This window comes from Chiloscyllium punctatum, chromosome 1, assembly GCF_047496795.1.
Source record: "Chiloscyllium punctatum isolate Juve2018m chromosome 1, sChiPun1.3, whole genome shotgun sequence".
Classification (NCBI taxonomy): Eukaryota; Metazoa; Chordata; class Chondrichthyes; order Orectolobiformes; family Hemiscylliidae; genus Chiloscyllium; species Chiloscyllium punctatum.
In genome coordinates, this window is record NC_092739.1 from 155,621,498 (window position 1) to 155,640,394 (window position 18,897).

Below are 18,897 nucleotides of genomic sequence, written 5' to 3' on the forward strand. Positions count from 1 at the left end.
GCCTTGACTAATAAAGGAAAGTATAGTATATGCCTTCTTAAGCACTTTATCCACCTGTCCTGCTACCTTAAGGGGTTGATCTACGTGCACACCAAGGTCCCTCTGATCCTCGGTGCTTCCTCGGGTCCTACTTCTCATCATGTGTACCCCTGCTTTGTTTGTTCTGCCCAAGTGCATCACCTCACATTAATCCATATTGACTTCCATTTGCCACTAGTCATCCCATTTGACCAGCCTGACTGAATCCTCTCGAAGCAAAAGGCTATCCTCCTCACTACTTACCACCACATCCATTTACGTGTCTGGGGACTTCTTGTCAACCCGCTTACATTCAAGTCAAAATCATTTCTATAAACCATAAACAGTAAGGGTCGCAACAGTGACCCCTGTTCGATTCCACTGGAGACAGACTTTAAGTCAGAAAAATACCCTCAAACATGAGCCTCTGCTTCCTGCCACTCAGCCAATTGTGGATCCAATTAGCCAAATTTCCTTGGATCCCATGGTCTCTTAGCTTTGCTGTCAATCTCCCATGCAAGACCTTATTAAAAAGTCCTACTGAACTCCAAGTAGACTACATTAAAAGCTTTGCCTTCATCTAACACCAAAACTTCAATCAAGTTGGGTCTATTTCTATCTAATTCTACAATTGATTAGTTAAGATCTAATTGAATGGTGAAATGGGGTCGAGGGGCCACACCAACTCCTATGTTTTAAGTTCTTATACAAGGCTCAATATTAGGCAGAAAGAATGGACAAAGACTCATGTGGATCAGAAAGATTAATCATGTCTAACAGCTTTTGTCTGTGCTGTGAAACTTTGCAAAGAAACATAGGTACATTGAGTGAGTGGGCAAAGGTCTGGAAGATGAGACACAATGTTAGTACATGTGCAATCATACATTTTGGAAGGAGTAACAGCAAAATAGATTATTACTTGAATGGTAAAAAGTTGTAGCATGCTGATTTGCAGAGGGATCTGGGTGTCCTTGTGCATGAATCACAGAGGGTTGGTCTGCAGGTACAACAGGTAATTAGGAAGGCAAATGGAATTACATCCTTCATTGGTAAAGGGATTGAGTTTAAGAGTGAAGAGGTAGTGTTACAGGCTGCATAGGGTACTGGTGAGGCCACACCTGGAGTGCTGTATGCAGATTTAGTCTTCTTACCTAAGAAAGGATGTACTGGCACTGGAGGGGGTGCAGAGGAGGTTCACTGGGTTGATTTTGGAATTGAAGGGGTTGGTTTATGAGGAGAGGCTGAGTGATCTGGGATTATATTCATTGGAATTCAGAAGAATGGTGGGGGCGATCTTAGAGAAACATATAAAATTATGAAGGGAATCGATAAAATGGGAATCGATAAAATAGAAATAGAGAAGATGTTTCAACTGGTGGGTGAGACTAGGACAAGAGGGCACGGCCTCAAGATTAGAGGCAGCAGATTTAGCACTGAATTGAGAAGAAACTTCTTCACCCAGAGGATTGTTAATCTATGGAATTCCCTACCCAGGGATGTGGTTGACGCTACTTCAGTAATCCCCTTTAAAGTTAAGTTAGATACTTGTTTGAAAAATAAAGGAATTAAGGGATATGGTGAAAACACTGGAGCTGATTCCATGAAAAGATCAATCATGATATTATTGAGCGGCAGAGCAGGCTTGAAGGGCCGAGCGGCCTACTCCTGCTCCTAGCTGATGTTCTTATGTTCTGATAAGACTCCATGTAAATGAAGAGTGTGGGTGCTAATTCTCAGACTTCAGAATTGTCTTTTTTCTTATTCATCCAAAGGGCAAATGCATCACTGGCTAGGCCAGCATTCATTGGCCATCCTTAATTGGCCAAGGGCTGTGGAGAGCCAACCACATCGCTGTGGATCTGGAGTCGCATGTAGGTCAGACCAGGTGAGGATGGCAGATGTCCTTTGTGCATATCACTTGGTGCTTTCAGACCTGGAAAGTGCAGTTTCCCATGCGATGATGCCAGTCTGTCGCCAGAAATCCATCCTCATTCCCAACACCCTCAAAGAGTTGTGCACCGGCACAGGCCCACAGGTACCTGATAAGTTGGGCGTTATCGTGGTGTATCCTTGGCAGAAGCTCTTTGCTTCTCCACTTCATAAAATTAAGCAGAGCTTTTGAGGTATCCTGGCTGGAGCTAATCTTGTTTCTTGTTGTCCAAATTTCAATGCCAACCAGAAAAATCTGGATATTTAGCTCCTTGTAATAGATCTGAAAAAAACACAAGAGTGTGCTTAGTACCTGTAAATCTTCCTAAGAAATTTTTACTTAAGTCTTCAGTCTCTACCTGATCCCTTCATTATATCAGCAATGGAGCAGTCTTCACTGAGCTGGGTTCCAAACCCACGCTATATTTGACGGAGGTGTACAATGTTGTGAGAGGCCTGGTTAGACTGGATGCCCTCAGCCAAGGGGTCAGTGACCAGGGGGCATTGGGTAAAGGTGCATGGTAGAAGAATCAGGTGGACAATGAGGTAATAACTTTTCACACAGTAGGTAGAGAGGGCTAGACCTCAGCCTCTGAAAGAATAGCAGAGGCAGAAACTTTCAACTCATTTAAAAGGTGCCTGGATAAGCACCAGAGACTTTAGCACTGCTGCCTCACAGCACCAGGGTCTCAGTTTCAATTCCAGCCTTGGGTGACTGTCTGTGTGGAGTTTGCATTCTCCCCGTCTCTGTGTGGGTTTCCTCCGAGTGCTCCGGTTTCCTCCCATAGTCCAAAGATGTGCAGGTCAGGTGAATTGACCATGCAAGATTGCCCATAGTGTTAGGTGCATTAGCCAGAGGGAAATGGGACTGGGTGGGTTATTCTCCGGAGGGTCGGTATGGACTTGTTGGGCCGAAGGGCCTGTTTCCACACTGTAGGGAATCTAATCTAAACAAGAGCTGTGAAATGGGATTAGGTAAAGTGACCTCCCTCTGCATCATAAACCTTTTTACATTTTCCTAAGGAGGGATTTGAAAGGGATGGGAGGTGATTGGCAGTGTATGGATTGCTGCTTTGGAGGGTCAGTATGGACATGATGGGTCAAATGGCCTTGTGTGCTGTAACAATCCTAGATCTCTCCCTCTGGTTCTGGTGTTTCAGTGAGAAATACACTACCTAAATGTAATGGTTGTTGTTGCTACAAGCACTACAGCGAGAGACACCACCCACTCAAGGGCTTCAGCAATATCTAATCTGGATAGGCAATAAATTCTGACATTGTTGGAATAATTAACCAAAAATGTGACAGTTTTGCAGACTGGGGGAGCTTATTGAAATTTTCTGTCCATTATATAGTCCCAAATCTATTTGGTTGTCATGGTTACTTGAGTGGAAGGTTAATGGGAAAAACTGTAACTCCCTAGCGACCCATAGTGTTGATGCCAAGTAATTACAAAAAAAGTGGGGCTGGATTTGGTTTGTTTCTGATTAAGAGACGGAGGTTGTGAAATATCATCTGATTGTTTTGTTGTTGAATATACATTCTTTCGTTTATTTTTTGTTTCCTAAGCATTGCACATTTTTTGGAACGAATACAACTACTAAAAGAAACGTGAAAGATTGACAACATTTTCGTTTCAATTCACTGATCATTTTTCATTTGCTCTCTCGACTCCAAACCCTACAGCGGTCCCCGTGCATTCAGCATGTTGGAATCAACAACCCTGGTATTGCCTCTCACTCCAACTCATTCCTTTCTGGGTCTCCTCAACTTCTGAAATCCACTCTCTCTTCCTATTACTGTACATATATATTCCTTTAAAGCACAAGATTGGCTGTTTTGAGTAGGAGAAAGTGAGGACTGCAGATGCTGGAGATCAGAGTCGAAGAGTGTGGTGCTGGAAAAGCACAGACCGGCAGGCAGCATCTGAGGAGCAGGAGAATCGATGTTTCGAGCATGAGCCCTTCACCAGGATTCTCGTGGCTGTTTTGAGTTACCTATTTGCTGCCCTGTTATTTTCCTATTCTGATCTTAAGACTGGACTGCCCAGTAGGAAAAGCATTATTTCCATTACCTGATTAACATGATGAGCAAGAGTAATTAATCGTTCCTGGGTCTTTCTGAGGTCCCCTCCATTTCGGAGGAACTGTGGAAAACAAAGCGATAGTGAGTGGTCGGACTGTCTTCATGCAGAGAATGTCAGTAATGCACTTTTGAAGAGATTTTGTCTCGTTCCCTGTGAGAGCAGTTCTCAGCAAAATTTAAAACAGAGCAGCTTTTCATTCAGGAGCAGAAAACTTTTGCATATTCCCAACACAATCCACACTCCTATGTTTCTCACACCTCACCAAAGTTTTTTTTCAACTCACTCTCTCTTTAGGATGATATCAAAACAAGCAAATTTACGACTACAAACACATGGGTGATCTGCATTGGAAAAGCTGGTTTATCTTGAATAGGGCATTGGGGTATCATTACAGCCAATGTTGCCTTCAATTTCCATTTGCTTTCCTGCAGCCAAGTGACCAGGTTGGGTATTCGGATCAGAAAGGTAAGCTGATTTCTCCTCTCATCCTTCCCCCACCCCACCACCACCCCTATCCCCCTCCAACCCCTCTCCCCGCTCCAGCCCACTGTTCCGCCATACCTACTCCCCAAGTTGCTTTAACCATGGGATGCTAACACAACCTTTTGAATGTTGCCAGGTATGGAAGGTACAAAGAAAGACTGTACAGGATAGAACTTCTTTCACTGGAGTGTAGGAGGTGGAGGGGTGACCTTACAGAGGTTTATATAACAATGAGATAGGACTAATGGTAGGTGGCTTTTCCCTAGGATGGGGGATTTCAAGATTAGGGAGAATATTTTTAAAGTGAGAGGAGAAAGATTTTAAAAAGACATGAGAGTGGTTCACATGTGAACTGAACCTCCTGAGGAAATGGTGGATGTGAGTAGAGTTACAACATTTAAAAGGCACTTACATAAGTACATAAATAACAAAGGTTTGGAGGAACTTGGGCCAAGTGCAGGTAGGTGGGATGAGTTTAGTTTGGGATTATGATCGGCATGGACTGGTTGGATTGAAGTATCTGAAGTTTCTGTGCTGTATGACTCTGATCAGGGATCAAATCTTGCATTCTGTGACTGTAACCCATTCAGTTATCAGGTCAGAAGGTCCTTGAGTTGATTAGATTACTTACAGTGTGGAAACAGGCCCTTCGGCCCAACAAGTCCACACCGCCCCACCGAAGCACAACCCACCCATACCCCTACATCTACCCCTACCTAACACTACAGGCAATTTAGCATGGCCAATTCACCTAACCTGCACATCTTTGGACTGTGGGAGGAAACCGGAGCACCCGGAGGAAACCCACGCAGACACGAGGAGAACGTGCAAACTCCACACAGTCAGTCGCCTGAGGCGGGAATTGAACCCGGGTCTCTGGCGCTGTGAGGCAGCAGTGCTAACCACTGTGCCACCGTGCCGCCCACAGATGGGTATTCAGGGATGTGCAGTGGAAGTACAGATTTTCCATAGCCTGTTTGAACAGCAGTGTTAGGCTGAGGGCCTGAATGGCTTTGACCCAATAAAAAACCTTACCTCTTCTCTGTCAGCCACCAGGAAGAGTTCGATGCTGAGGTTGGCGTTACGACTCTGGTCAAGAGAAAGGAAGAAGAGGAACACAATGGTGAATGCATGTCCCTGCCACTCTCCTTCTTACACACAGAGAGAATTATCTGCAGTTCTGCTATTATGTCACCTGGAAAAGTTTGAAAATTTATCATGTGCATATAGATACACAAAGGGTTTTACCTTGTGGTTTTATCACACAGTTTATTAATTCAGTGATGCAGGTAACGTTCAGGGGACTTGGGCTCAAATTCCACTGTGGATGAAATCAATTAGAATCTGGAATTAAGAGTCTGAAAATGACCATGAAAGCCGTGAGCGAGGCGCCTTTTGGTCATGCCTGGCCCTGCGTTGCATCCTCGTTGCTCTAGATTTCTGCTTCCCTGGAGCAACGTCACTTGTGACAGTCCCGGTCGCAGAGGTCATGTCTGTATGTGGTTGTTGATCTGCTCGAGTTGCTGCACTCCTTCCTGAGTGTCCACTTGTCTGCTGCCGCACTGATCAGCTTCTTTTCCCCTGTTTTGAGGTGTTGGTTCAGGGTGCTTCTCCATCTCATGAGGTCAGCTGTAAGCCTTTCCCAGGACTCTGTAACGATATCAAATTCGATTCCTGATGAAGGGCTTTTGCCCAAAACGTCGATTTCGAAGCTCCTTGGATGCTGCCTGAACTGCTGTGCTCTTCCAGCACCACTAATCCAGAAACGATATTAAATGCCTTCATATTCCTCATGCAGATGGCCCTGTAGCACAGCTGGGGATGCCCAGTTGGTCTCTTCCCGGATGCCAGCTCTCCATAGAACTTATCCTTTGAGATACAGCCATCCTCCATGCGGTGGACATGGCCCAGTCAGTGCAGGCTCTGCTGCCTGAGCAGACTGTACATGTTGGGAAGGCTGGAGTGAGATAGGACCGCTGCGTTGGACAATCTGTCTTGCCAGGATACGCCAGATACTCCTCAGGTAGAAGGTGTTAAGTCTCCTCTCCCGTCTGGCATATGTAGTCCACGTTTCACTGCCATACAACAGTATGCTTATGACTCAGATGTTGTTTACTGATATTTTTGTCTTCGCTGTCAGCTTGGGATTTGTCCATATCCAAGTTGTGAGGCGAGCAAGAGTTGAGGCTGCATTCCTGATCCTCTTGTTGATCTCTGTGTCCAAGGAGTGGTTCTCAGTGATGGTAGAGCCAAGGTATGTAAACTGATGAATGATATTGAGTTTGTAGTCATTCTTGGTGATGACCGACAGTGCCTCTGTGTTCTGTTCCAGGACGCTCAACCATTGTTGTTAAAAACCCATCTGATGCACTAATGTCCGTTAGGGAAGGAAATATGCAGTTCTCACCTGTACTGGCCTATATGTGACTCCAGGCCCACAACAATATAGTTATTTCTTATCTGCCCTCTGGGCAATTAGGGATGGTCAACAAATGTTTGCCTAGCCAATGATGTCCACATCCTATCAATAAATTGTTAAAAGGCGGCTGTTCTTACAACCTACAGTCCTACAAACCTACAGACTCCCATAACCACCTGAACTACACCTCCTCCCACCCAGTATCCTTCCAGAACGTGGGGATGTAGCTTTAAATTGAGGGGTGGTAGATATAGGACAGATGTCAGAGGTAGTTTCTTTACTCAGAGAGTAGTAGGGACATGGAACACACTTCCTGCAACAGTAGTAGACTCACCAACTTTAAGGGCATTTAAATAGTCATTGGATGGGTATTTGGATCATGGAAATAGGTTAGATGAGCTTCAGAGTGGTTTCACAGGTCGGTGCAACATCAAGGGATGAAGGGCCTGTACTGTGCTGTAACGTTCTATGTTCTATGTTCTAACTTCATCCCATTCTCCCAATTCCTCCACCTCCACCGCATCTGCTCGGACGAGGAGACATTCCATTCGTGAGCATCCCAGATGGCCGCCTATTTTGAACAATGTGCTTTTCCTCCCTCCATCATCCAGACACCCCTCCACTGCACCACCTCCATTCCCTGTTCCACAACTCTAAACCCCCCCCCCCCAGTGCAATAAAGACAGAGTTCCCCTTGTCCTCACCTATCACTCCACCAGTCTCTCCATCCAACACATCACCCCTTAAACACTTCAGCTAACTCCAAATAAACCCCCACCACCAAGAATATCTTTCTCTCCCCATCCCTCTCTGCCTTCTGCAAGGACCATTCCCTCTAACAGTCCTTGGTTCATGTCACTCTCCCCAACAACTCCCTTTCCCCTCGCCACCGAACCCCCAGGTACCTTCCCCTGCAACCAGAAAAGATGCAAAACCTGCCGGTTCACCACCCTCCTCACCTCCATTCAGGGGCCCTAACAGTCCTTCCAGGTGAGACCAAGGTTCACCTACCTCTTTTTCAACCTTGTTTACTGCATCAGGTGGTCTTCTCTACATCGGAGAGACTGAACGTAAATTGAGGGAACAGTTCGCCGAGGATCTCAGCTGGTCCACAAGGGCTGATGGGACCTCCCAGTCATCACCCATTTCAATTCCCCTCCCATTCCCTTTCTGACAGGACCATCCTTGGCCTCCTCCATTGCCAAAACAAACCACAGTTCCTATTGGAGGAACAACACCTTATCTTCTGCCTGGGCAGCCTACAGCCTGGAGGACTCAACATTAAGTTCTCCAATTTTAAATAACCTCCCTTCCCATTCACCTGACTCCCTTCCCAACCCCTCCCCCTTTCTTCCATGCCTCCCTGCCACCAACCGGATTCATTCCTCCCATTGACCAACCAGGTCGTACCCTCTACCTATCTTCACCTGTCCCCACTCCACCACCCTGCCCCTGCCTCCTGCTTTATCTGCAGCTCTCCCTTATACCCACCCCCAGTCCTGAAGAAGGGTTACACCTGAAATATCAACTTCTCCACCTCCTGATGCTGCCTGGCTTGCTGGGTTCTCCCAGCCACCTGCTTGTCTATTTTGGATTCCAACATCTGGAGTTTTTTTTTATTGTCTCTAATCTCTTATGTGGGAAAAGCTACTGTGATTCTCCAACATCCTACAAATAGTATTGAAATGAATGTTGCTGAAGAGCAAAAAATGTGTGCTGGGATACTGGGAGATCATGGAATCATAGAATCCCTACAGCGTGGAAATAGGCCATTTGGCCCATCGAGTCCACACAGACCCTCCAAAGAGCATCCCACCCAGATCCACCCCCTACCCTATCCCTGTAATCCTGCATTTCCCATGGCTAATCCACCCACCTGCACATTCCTGTGACACTATGGGCAATTTAGCATGGCCAATCCACCTAACATGAACATCTTGGACTATGGAAGGAAACCGGAGCACCTGGAGGCAACCCACACCGACACGGGGAAAATGTGCAAACTCCACCCAAGCCCTAGGCGCTGCGAGGTAGCAGTGCTAAACAATGAGCTACAGTACCGCCCTAGATTGTCTTGTTTATCTTCAGGAAGTGTCATTAGTAGCTTTTACATACAAACGTGCAACAGACGGTCCTTGGTTTAACTTCCTATTTAAAGGAGGGAACTTCCCTTCTGTTATATAGTGTCAGCCTTGATGGTGTACCCAAACACTCGAATGAGTTTTGAATAGAAGGATCTTCCAATTGAAGCATGTTAAACACTCCAGCTGAAAGCAGGTACAGGTATACCATTTTTAGAAAGTTATTCATCAAATCAAAGGTTGGCTTTTTAACTTCCCCACTACATTCTGCCATTGAAGAAAATTATGGCTCAACCTAATCCTAACCCTGACCAACCTCCCTTTTTTCCCCAGATCATTTGGTACATCTGGTAACTAACATCTATTGATCTCAGGTGTAGCATCACCACATACTGTATATAACATGGGTCAAAGGAACAGGAGTAGACCATTCAATCCCTCGAGCCGGTTCCACCATTCAATGAGATCATGGCTTACTCCATAGACCTATCTTTGGCCCATCTCCCTTAATAATTTTTCTTAACAAAAATGTATCTATGTCAGATTTAAATAAACAACTGATCCAGCATCCACTGCTGTTCATGGAAGAGAGTTTCAAACCTCTACACAATGTGTGTAGAGAAGTCCTTCCTTGGATTGTTGGTTTACAGAGCAGTGCGATGCCAACAGCCTGGGTTCAATTCCTATCAGCAGTTTAAGGTTCCCATGAAGAAATCTCCTTCTCAATCTCTTTCCTCACCTGTGGTCTGGTGGCCCTCAGATTAAATCACCACCAGTCGCTTCTCTCTAATAAGAGAGCAGACTCTATGGTCTGGTAAGACAATGGCAACACAACAACAACAATATCTCTCCTGAATGATCTGGCCATAATTCTTAGGCTAGGCCCCAAAGTGTAGAATCCCCAACTTGTGGAAATGTATTTATAGGATAGAAGTCCAATCCCCTTTCACATTTGTCTGATTCAATTTTGAAACTAGCCTCACTTAGTCCTAAGCTCCCTGAGCAGAAGAAATAGTTTTTCTCGATTTGTTTTATCAGTTCTCCTCAATACCTTGAAAACAATCAATCGAATCATCTTCTAAATTGCAACCTAAGCTTCTGCAGTCTCTCCCTTTAATTTAATTCTGATTCACGATCATTCTGGCAAGTCTATGCCTCGATGACTCTGTATCTGATTTGAACTCACTCCAATGCCTTTGCATAGAGTAATCAGAACTACTCACAGGACAGTACTCCAGCTTTGGTTCAACCAGGGCTTTATATGGCTACAGTGCAATTTCTACTGTCTTGTGATTTAGCTCTTGAGTGATAGAGATAATTCCATTCACCATTTTGATTATGTTCTATTCCTGTTCTTGATATTTCAATGATCTGTGTAACTGGACCCACCTTCTCTCCACTTCCCTTTGTGCACGGTGGCTCAGTGGTTAGCGCTGCTGCCTCACAGCACCAGGGTTCCAGGTTCAGTTCCAGCCTCAGGTGACAGTCTGTGTGGAGTTTACACATTCTCCCCGTGCCTATGTGGGTTTCTTCTGGGTGCTCCGGTTTCCTCCCACAGTCTAAAGATGTGCAGGTCAGGTAGATTGGCCATGCTAAATTGCCCATAGTCAGAGGGAAATGGGTCTGGGTGGGTTACTCTTTGGAGGGTTGGTGTGGCCTTGTTGGGCCGAAGGGCCTGTATCCACACTGTAGGTAATCTAATCTAATCTAATCTTCCATCTTCCCAATTCTGGTTCACAACTTGTATCCACTCCCTTACCCTCAATGGAGAGTACCTCAGCCAACTTACTGCCATCCCTAAATTTCGTCAAGCTCCCTAAACTGCCTGTATTATCAGATCACTTTCAAGTTTCAAATATTTTCTCTGAGGCCACCCTACTTCCCTCTTTTCTCATAGTACAGGCACCGTGTCTAAAATCCACACACGTGGAACAACAACCACACCCGGTGTTGGATTTTCCCAGATTTTAGACAAAAACATCAGTGGGTTATCCTTAACCAAATTCAAGGGCCTGGCAGGTTGGGGGGAAGGGGAGTCAAGGTTCATGTCCAATTTTTTTTTGGCAACCAGACTAACACTGTACTTTAAACAAAGTGGCAAAGGCAATAATTAACAAGGGTCCCACTAACATCTAATGGCTGGTCAAATAGTCCCGGTATCTGAATGCTAAATCATATTTCATTGAGCACTGAATAGCAAATGGGATATTTTCAAACATGTCCAATTTCACACTGTCAGACATTAGACATCCGGACTGTACGTACAGAATTTGAAAGCCACATTTTTTTTGTCATTTAATTCTTATTTTTCTTTTATCTTCTTACAACTTCCTCTTCTCTTCCTCTTACTTTACCCAAGTAAACTATACTTTGAGTCACCTTTCCTTTTTATTCATTCACAAGATAAGAGCATCAGTGCTTATTGTCCATCTCTAATTACCCAGAGGGCAGTTAAGAGTCAATCACATCGCTTTGGGTCTGGAGTCACATGGAGGCCAGCCCAGGAAAGGATGGCAGTTTCCTTCCCTAAAGGACAGGTGGTTTTTTTCCAACAATTGACAATGGTCATCACTAGACTCTTAATTCCTGAATTGATTTCATTGAGTTCAAATTCCACCATCTACCACTGCATGATTTGAACCCGGGACACCAGAACATTACCTGTGTCTCTGGATTAACACTCCAGTGATAGTACCACTACACTATCACTTCTCCATCAGCTGATAGTCTGTATTACACTGATACTGGCTGTATTGTGAAATTTATCCTTTCATTTAGGCTCTATGACCTGGTCAAACCAAACCATACAGCATCTAGACTTAGAAAGTGAATAGACATGTTAAAGAGCAGGTTAACTTTAAAGGTAGAATGAGGATGTAATTCTGACAGTGTTGGGCAGCTGATGAAGTGTGGTGGAGCAGGACATTGGTCCACCTTTGGAGGCTGACACAGGGCAATAGCAATCGCAGGTATGTATCCTGATAGTTACCAGTAAGATTGTGAGGTTTTTCATTCCAATGTGGACAGTGGCAGGCTGGAATAGATCTAAGTCGAGAAGAGTAGAACTGCCCAATTGCTTCTTCAAGTGCTTACTAACAAACTGAGAAACATAGTCGATGCCCTCTGGGATCACCTGCCTTCATCGAGATGAACCACCTAACACTAGCTCCAGCAGTTTCCCTAGAGTTCCACTAAGGCCTGGCAAGGGTGTCATTGCCACAATTTCTTGAATATCCAGAGTCAACCCTCAACACAGCCTGGTGTGCCCCTTTCACTTCCTGACTAACATCCACATTTAGGGTTAGCCTTGGTTTCTTACCATGGATGTTATGGGGAACGGAGGAAGAATGTGCCTCTTGGTACGGACATGCCCCAGCTGGATCACTTTGTGTTTCTGGTTGCTGTTTTCCATGGGGTCAATGGCATATCTCTGATCGCCGATTGATATGTAGCCACTGCAATGGGAGGCATGTGTGAGACTCTCACATTGACAAGAACTTAACTTTGGCAAAGGGTGATAGATATTACATTAACAGAAAGAAAGGACTTGCATCTATTAAACCACATTTTATAATCTCATGTTGCCCCTTAGATATGGCCAGTGACTCACCTTTCAAGTACAGGCAGTCCTGTGAGATAAATAACTCAGCAGCCAATTTGCATACAGGTCTGAATATTGACTGGTAGATTGATTGATTTTGTACAATGACAAGTTTTATTTATGAGTAGTACAGGCAGATCACAGGAAGCAAAGATGTACAGATCAAAATTACTTAGACAGAGGCATACAGGTTACATTGTACAAGGCATCATCACTACTAGGCAACATCAATGTTGGCAAGGTCAGTGTTATTTGAGGCTACAGGGTCAATTCATCAGTCTAATATTGGCAGGGAAGAAGTTGGTCCTGAATCTGCTGGTCAGCGTGTTCAGGTTTCTGTATCTTCTGCCGAATGCTTTGTTTTAATGATGTTAATTGGGGAATTAATAGTGGCCTGGAGGCGAGGGAGAAATCACCTTCTCTACTCTGAAACAGTGCCGTGTAACACTTTCAACCTCAAGACGGTAGGTGGGCCCCACTTTTAAGTCTCATCTGAAAGGCAATGCCACCAATAGTGCACCATTCCCTTGATACCACAATGGATTGCCAATCTAGACTGGGGCTTGAACCCACAACAACGAGACATGGCGGTGAGAGTACTACCAGTAAGCTACATCAAACAGGTTAATTAAGCAAATAATTAGATTAGATTCCCGACAGTATGAAAGCAGGCCATTTGGCCCAATAAGTCCAACCAACGCTCCGAAGAGTAACCCACCTCTACCCTGCATTTACCGCTGATGAATACACCTAACGCTATGTGCTTTGAGGGTGTAAATCCTACCTGAGACCCTGGCAGGTACAAAGAGACACTGAAGAATCTTCAATGCCCTCAACAAAACCCGTGTAGCAGCAGTGATTCTGGAACAGAATTGAGAAGTGTTTGTTTTAACATTTTCATTGCTATACAGTATCTAATAAACACTAAAAACACACTGTGCTAGAAGAACACTCAATAGTGCCAGGGCTGGAGGGTTTGAGCTATAGGGAGAGGCTGAATAGCTGGGTCAATTTTCCCTGGAGCATCAGAGGCTGAGGGGTGATCTTATAGAGGTTTATAAAATCATGAGGGGCATGGGTAGGGTGAATAGTCAAGGTCTTTTCCCCTAGATAACGAAGTCCAAAACTAGAGGGCATAAGTTTAAGGTGAGAGGGAAAAGATTTAAAAGGGGCCTAATTACAACATTTGAAAGGCATCTGGATGGGTATATGAACAGGAAGGGTTTAGAGGGATATGGGCCAAATGCTGGTAAATGGGATTAAATTAATTTTGAATATCTGGTCAGCAGGAACAAGTTGGACTGAAGGATCTGTTTCCATGCTGTACATCTCTATGACTCTACATCTGCTCACAATTTTGTTTCATTGGAAAATGATTTTTTCCAGAAGACATTTACACCTCTCGAAGAGCGGCACAATGGCACAGTGGTTAGCACTGCTGCCTCACAGCGCCAGAGACCTGGGTTCAATTCCCGCCTCAGGCGACTGACTGTGTGGAGTTTGCACATTCTCCCCGTGTCTGAGTGGTTTTTCTCTGGGTGCTCCGGTTTCCTTCCACAGTCCAAAGATGTGCAGGTTAGGTGAATTGGCCATACTAAATTGCCCATAGTGTTAGGTGCAGGGGTATATGTAGGGGAATGGGTCTGGGTGGGTGCGCTTCGGCGGGTCGGTGTGGACTTGTTGGGCCGAAGGGCCTGTTTCCACATTGTAAGTAATCTAATCTAATCTGTTTCAGCTCTTTCCTTTCCAGAAGTGATGTGTGTATTTGAATATTCGGCTGTGAGATTCACCACTGATCTTGTGTTTAACATCACCATGTGCCCATTGCAGGTGAGGATTACTTAGTACTGGCAAGTTGGGTGTTTTTCCCCTGTCTCCATCCCACGCGCACCCCACCCCCTCCATCCCCCGCCAAAAGCCCTACTCCAGGAATTCCATGTATACTGAGGAGAAGGCACAGCACAGACTACAGAATATGCCAATAAGACTATAAGATCATAGGAAATAGGAACAGGAGTAAACCATTCGGCCCCATGAGCCTGTTCCACCGTTCAGCAGGGTCATGGCAGGGTCCAACCTTCCTCGTGCCAACTTTCCTGCCCTTTCCCCATAAACCTTGACTCCTCTACTGATCAAGAATCTATCTCAGCCTTAGTTTTTGATTCTGATTTGATTTATTATTATCACATATACCAAGATACAGGGGAAAGTATTGTTTTGCGTGCTAACCAGACAAATAATGCCTTACTTAAATACATCAGGAAACAAAATGCAGAATATAGTTTCAGAGCCATGAGGTCATGCTGCAGCTGTACAAAACTCTGGTGCAGTCGCACTTGGAGTATTGCGTATTGGTCACCGCATTATAGGAAGGATGTAGAAGTGTTGGAAAGGGTTCAGAGGAGATTTACTAGGATGTTGCCTGGTATGGAGGGAAGATCTTACAAGGAAAGACTGAGGGACTTGAGGCTGTCTTCGTTAGAAAGAAGGTTGAGAGGTGACTTAATTGAGACATATAAGATAAGCAGAGGCTGAGATAGGGTGGATAGTGAGAGCCTTTTTCCTCAGATGGTGATGGCTAGCATGAGGGGATATAACTTTAAATTGAGGGGTAACAGATGTAGGACAGATGTCAGAGGTAGTTTCTTTACTCAGAGAGTGGTGTGGAATGTACTGCCTGCAACAGTAGGAGAATCGACGTTTCAGCTGCGCTTTTCCAGCAACACATTTTTCAGCTCTGATCTCCAGCATCTGCAGTCCTCACTTTCTCCTGCCTGCAACAGTAGTATACTTACCAACTTTAAGGGCATTTAAATGGTCATTGGATAAACATATGCATGAAAATGGAATATTGTAGGATAGACAGGCTTCAGATGGGTTCTACAGGTCAGCACAACATTGAGGGCCGAAGGGCCTGTACAGTGCTGTAATGTTCTATGTCTATGGTATTATAGCTACAGAGGAGGCGCAGAGAAAGATCAACTTTTACATATGAGAGGTTCGTTCGTATGTCTGATAACGGCAGGGAAGAAGTTGTTCTTGAATCTGTGGCATATGTTTTCAAACATTTGCATCTTCTGCCAAATGGAAGAGAGTGGGAGGAGCCTTTGATTATGTTGGTGCTTTCCCAAGGCAGCGGAAAGTGTAGACAGTGTCAATGGAAGGAAGGCTGGTTTTCGTGATGGACTGGGTTGCGTTCAGAACTCTCTTGCAGTCTTGGGCAATACAGTTGCCATACCAAGCTGTGATACATCCAGAGAGGTTGCTATTCAATGTTGCATCCATAAAAATTAGTAAGAATCCTTGTGGACATGCTGAATTTCCTTCTAAGGGAGTGCTTTCTTGACAGTAGTATCAACACAGAGGACCAGTACAGATCATTGGTGATATTTACTCTGAGCAAATGGGAGGTCTCGATCACCTCCACCTCAGCACCATTGATACAGACGGGTGTGTCCTCCACTCTGTTTCCTGAAGTCGATGACCAGCTCCTTCATTTTGCTGACATTGAGGGAAAGATTGCTGACTTTACACCATGCTATGAAGCTCTCTATCTCTTTCTTGTACTCTGCCTCACCGTTGTTTGAAATCTGACCCACTACAGTGATGTCATCAGCAAACTTGTAAATGGAGTTAGAGCTGAATTTGGCCAAGCAGTCGTGAGTGTATAAGGGGGGGCAGTAAGTGGCTGAGTATGCAGCCTTGCGGGGGCAATGGTGTGGAGGATTATGGGGGAGGAGGTGTTGTCGCCTCTCCATACTGATTATCCTCACTAAAAATACACTGGAATTCTGTCCCTACAGCTCTCTGTGGCAAGGAGTTCCAAAACTCACAACCCTCTGAGAGAAGAAATTCCTCCTCATCTCAATTTTAAATTGGCGCCTCTTACTTCTGAGACTGTAACTGGTGATCTCCATATCATACACATCTGAGCTGCTTTGGAAAGTCACTGACTGAAGCTTAAGAGAAGCCCTTTCTTTTGGAGAAATAGAAGAGTGTGCTGCCCAGGTGAGATGAGAGGATGCCGGTGTAGAGCAGTGACATGGCATAGACCAATTGGGCTGAATGGCCTGCTAGTGCAGTGCAAGAACTAAATCGTTTTACATTAAGATACGGGACTCACTAAATGGTGCCTTGCCTCCGTTACCGTGGATCCATTGGCAAGATAGTGCGACTCGCTGTAGGTCTGTGTGAGCAGATCCCTGAGGAAATGAAACAAAGAAAAGGTACACTCTAAGATGTCATAGTTATTATTTGAACATTTCACTCAATCACATCACTTGTCGGACAACGAACAATGTCCTTTTCTTCAGTGTTCTGTCAAGTGAGATGGTTAAATTTCATTGTGGCTCAGAGAAAACCTCAGAGTGGTTAGCACTGCTGCCTCACAGTGCCAGGGACCTGGGTTTAATTCCACCTTGAGGTGAATGTGGGGTGTTTGCATGTTCTCCTCATATCAATTTGGGTTTCCTCCGGGTGTTCCTATTTCCTCCCACAGTCCAAAGATGCACAAGCCAGGTGGATTGGCCATGCTGAATTGCTGTCAAGATTACAGTGGTGCTGGAAAACCACAACAGGTCAGGCAGCATCCGAGGAGCAGGAAAATAGATGTTTCAAGCAAAAACTGATGAAGGGCTTCCTGATGAAAGGCTTTTGTCCGAAACATCAATATTCCTACTCCTCGGATGCTGCCTGACCTGCTGTGCTTTTCCAGCACCACTCTAATCTTGACTCTAATCTCCAGCATCTGCAGTACCCACTTTTGCCATGCTAAATTGCCCCATAGTGTTCAGGGATGTTTTGATTAAGTGGATTAGCCCTGGAAAATGCAGGGTTACAGAGATAGAGGTGGTGGGTCTAGGTGGAATGATCTTCGAAGGATCAGTGCAGACTTGATGGGCCAAATGGCCTCTATCTGCACTGTAGGGCTTCTGTGGGTATCGGTCTTGTATCTAAGGGGTTAGAGCACAAGCGAACGGTCCAAGTACAGCACTGTGGAGGTGTAGCATTACCAGAAGTGCTATGTTTTGAATGAGGTATTAAGCCATCTGATCCCTCAAGTGGATGTAAAAGATTTCATATTATATGTGTAGACCAATGTTCCATGGTGTTCCGGCAAATATTTATCCCTCAAAGAATGTTGAGGCTTGTAGCTCAGGTTCCCATTCTGCGCATTCAACTTTTCTCCCTCACACAGGAGAGAGATAAATAGTGATCAGGGATAAGGCTTTGTATGTTTGTGAGAGCTATTGTTCGTTCAGTCCAACCAACAGTAATGGAAAAGTGCAGCAGGCCAGGCAGCGTCCGAGGAGCAGGAGTATCAACGTTTCAGGCATAAGCCCTTCTTCAGAATTCCTGAAGAGCTTATGCCCGAAACGTCGATTCTCCTGCTCCTCGGATGCTGCCTGACCTGCTGCGCTTTTCCAGCACCACACTTTTCAACTCTGGTCTCCAGCATCTGCAGTCCTCACTTTCTCCCACCAACAGTAACTCTCATCCACAAGGTACAAGGACTAAGGGGCTCAGCTTTAAAGTTTTGGGCAAGAGCTCCTCCAGTGGGAATAGGAGGAGAAATTTGTTTTTATATGCAAGTGATAGTGACCAGGATCTTACTAGCAGGAAGTGAGGACTGCAGATGCTGGAGATCAGAGTCAAGAGTGTGGTGCTGGAAAAGCACAGCAGGTCAGGCAGCGTCTGAGGAGCAGGAAAATCGATGCTTTGGGCAAAATCCCTTCATCAGGAATGCCAGAATCTTACTGTCCAAGAGAAGAAATAATCCACAATTTGAAAATGAAGCTGAATGGGAAGGTAGAGGAAATAAACATAAAACTGTAGGGACTGACTGGGTTCCTCCATACAGGGGCACCATCCAAATGAAGGACTAAATGGTCTCTTTCTGTGCTGCAGATAACCCTATGACTCTTGCCGAATCATCAATTTTGTAACAGGCCACTGGAAATGTTCTTGCTCAGCATAAGGTTTAGTCTGGCTTTCTACAGAAGGAAACTGTAATACCTAACTCAAAGTTTATTTGGCCAAGAGGAGTGAGACTACTTTTCGAGCTAACTCTCTCTCATGGGGCAATCTCATGGCACCAACTCCTAGAGCTGAATGTTCAAGGAACAACCTTGGGGGGCTGGTTCGCTCAGAGGTGGCACAGAGGCTCAGTGGTTAGAACTGCTACCTCATAGTGCCAGGGACCTGGGTTCAATTCCAGCTTTGGGCAACTGTCTGTGTGGGGTTTGCACATTCTCCCTATATCTGCGTGGGTTTCTTCTGG

The 18,897-nt window shown here is 45.1% G+C and overlaps 1 protein-coding gene across 1 annotated transcript in view; it reads right to left on the reverse strand.

Moving 5' to 3' along the window:
* LOC140482746 (disintegrin and metalloproteinase domain-containing protein 12-like) overlaps positions 1-18,897 on the reverse strand; it is a 59,405-nt gene that overhangs the window by 21,008 nt on the left and 19,500 nt on the right. The window contains exons 4-9 of the mRNA XM_072580326.1: positions 16,741-16,819; positions 13,402-13,478; positions 12,336-12,471; positions 5,552-5,605; positions 4,022-4,093; positions 2,058-2,230 (exon numbers count right to left, since the gene is read on the reverse strand). Coding sequence (XP_072436427.1) covers positions 2,058-2,230; positions 4,022-4,093; positions 5,552-5,605; positions 12,336-12,471; positions 13,402-13,478; positions 16,741-16,819 — 591 coding nt within the window. The remainder of the gene's footprint in view (positions 1-2,057; positions 2,231-4,021; positions 4,094-5,551; positions 5,606-12,335; positions 12,472-13,401; positions 13,479-16,740; positions 16,820-18,897) is intronic.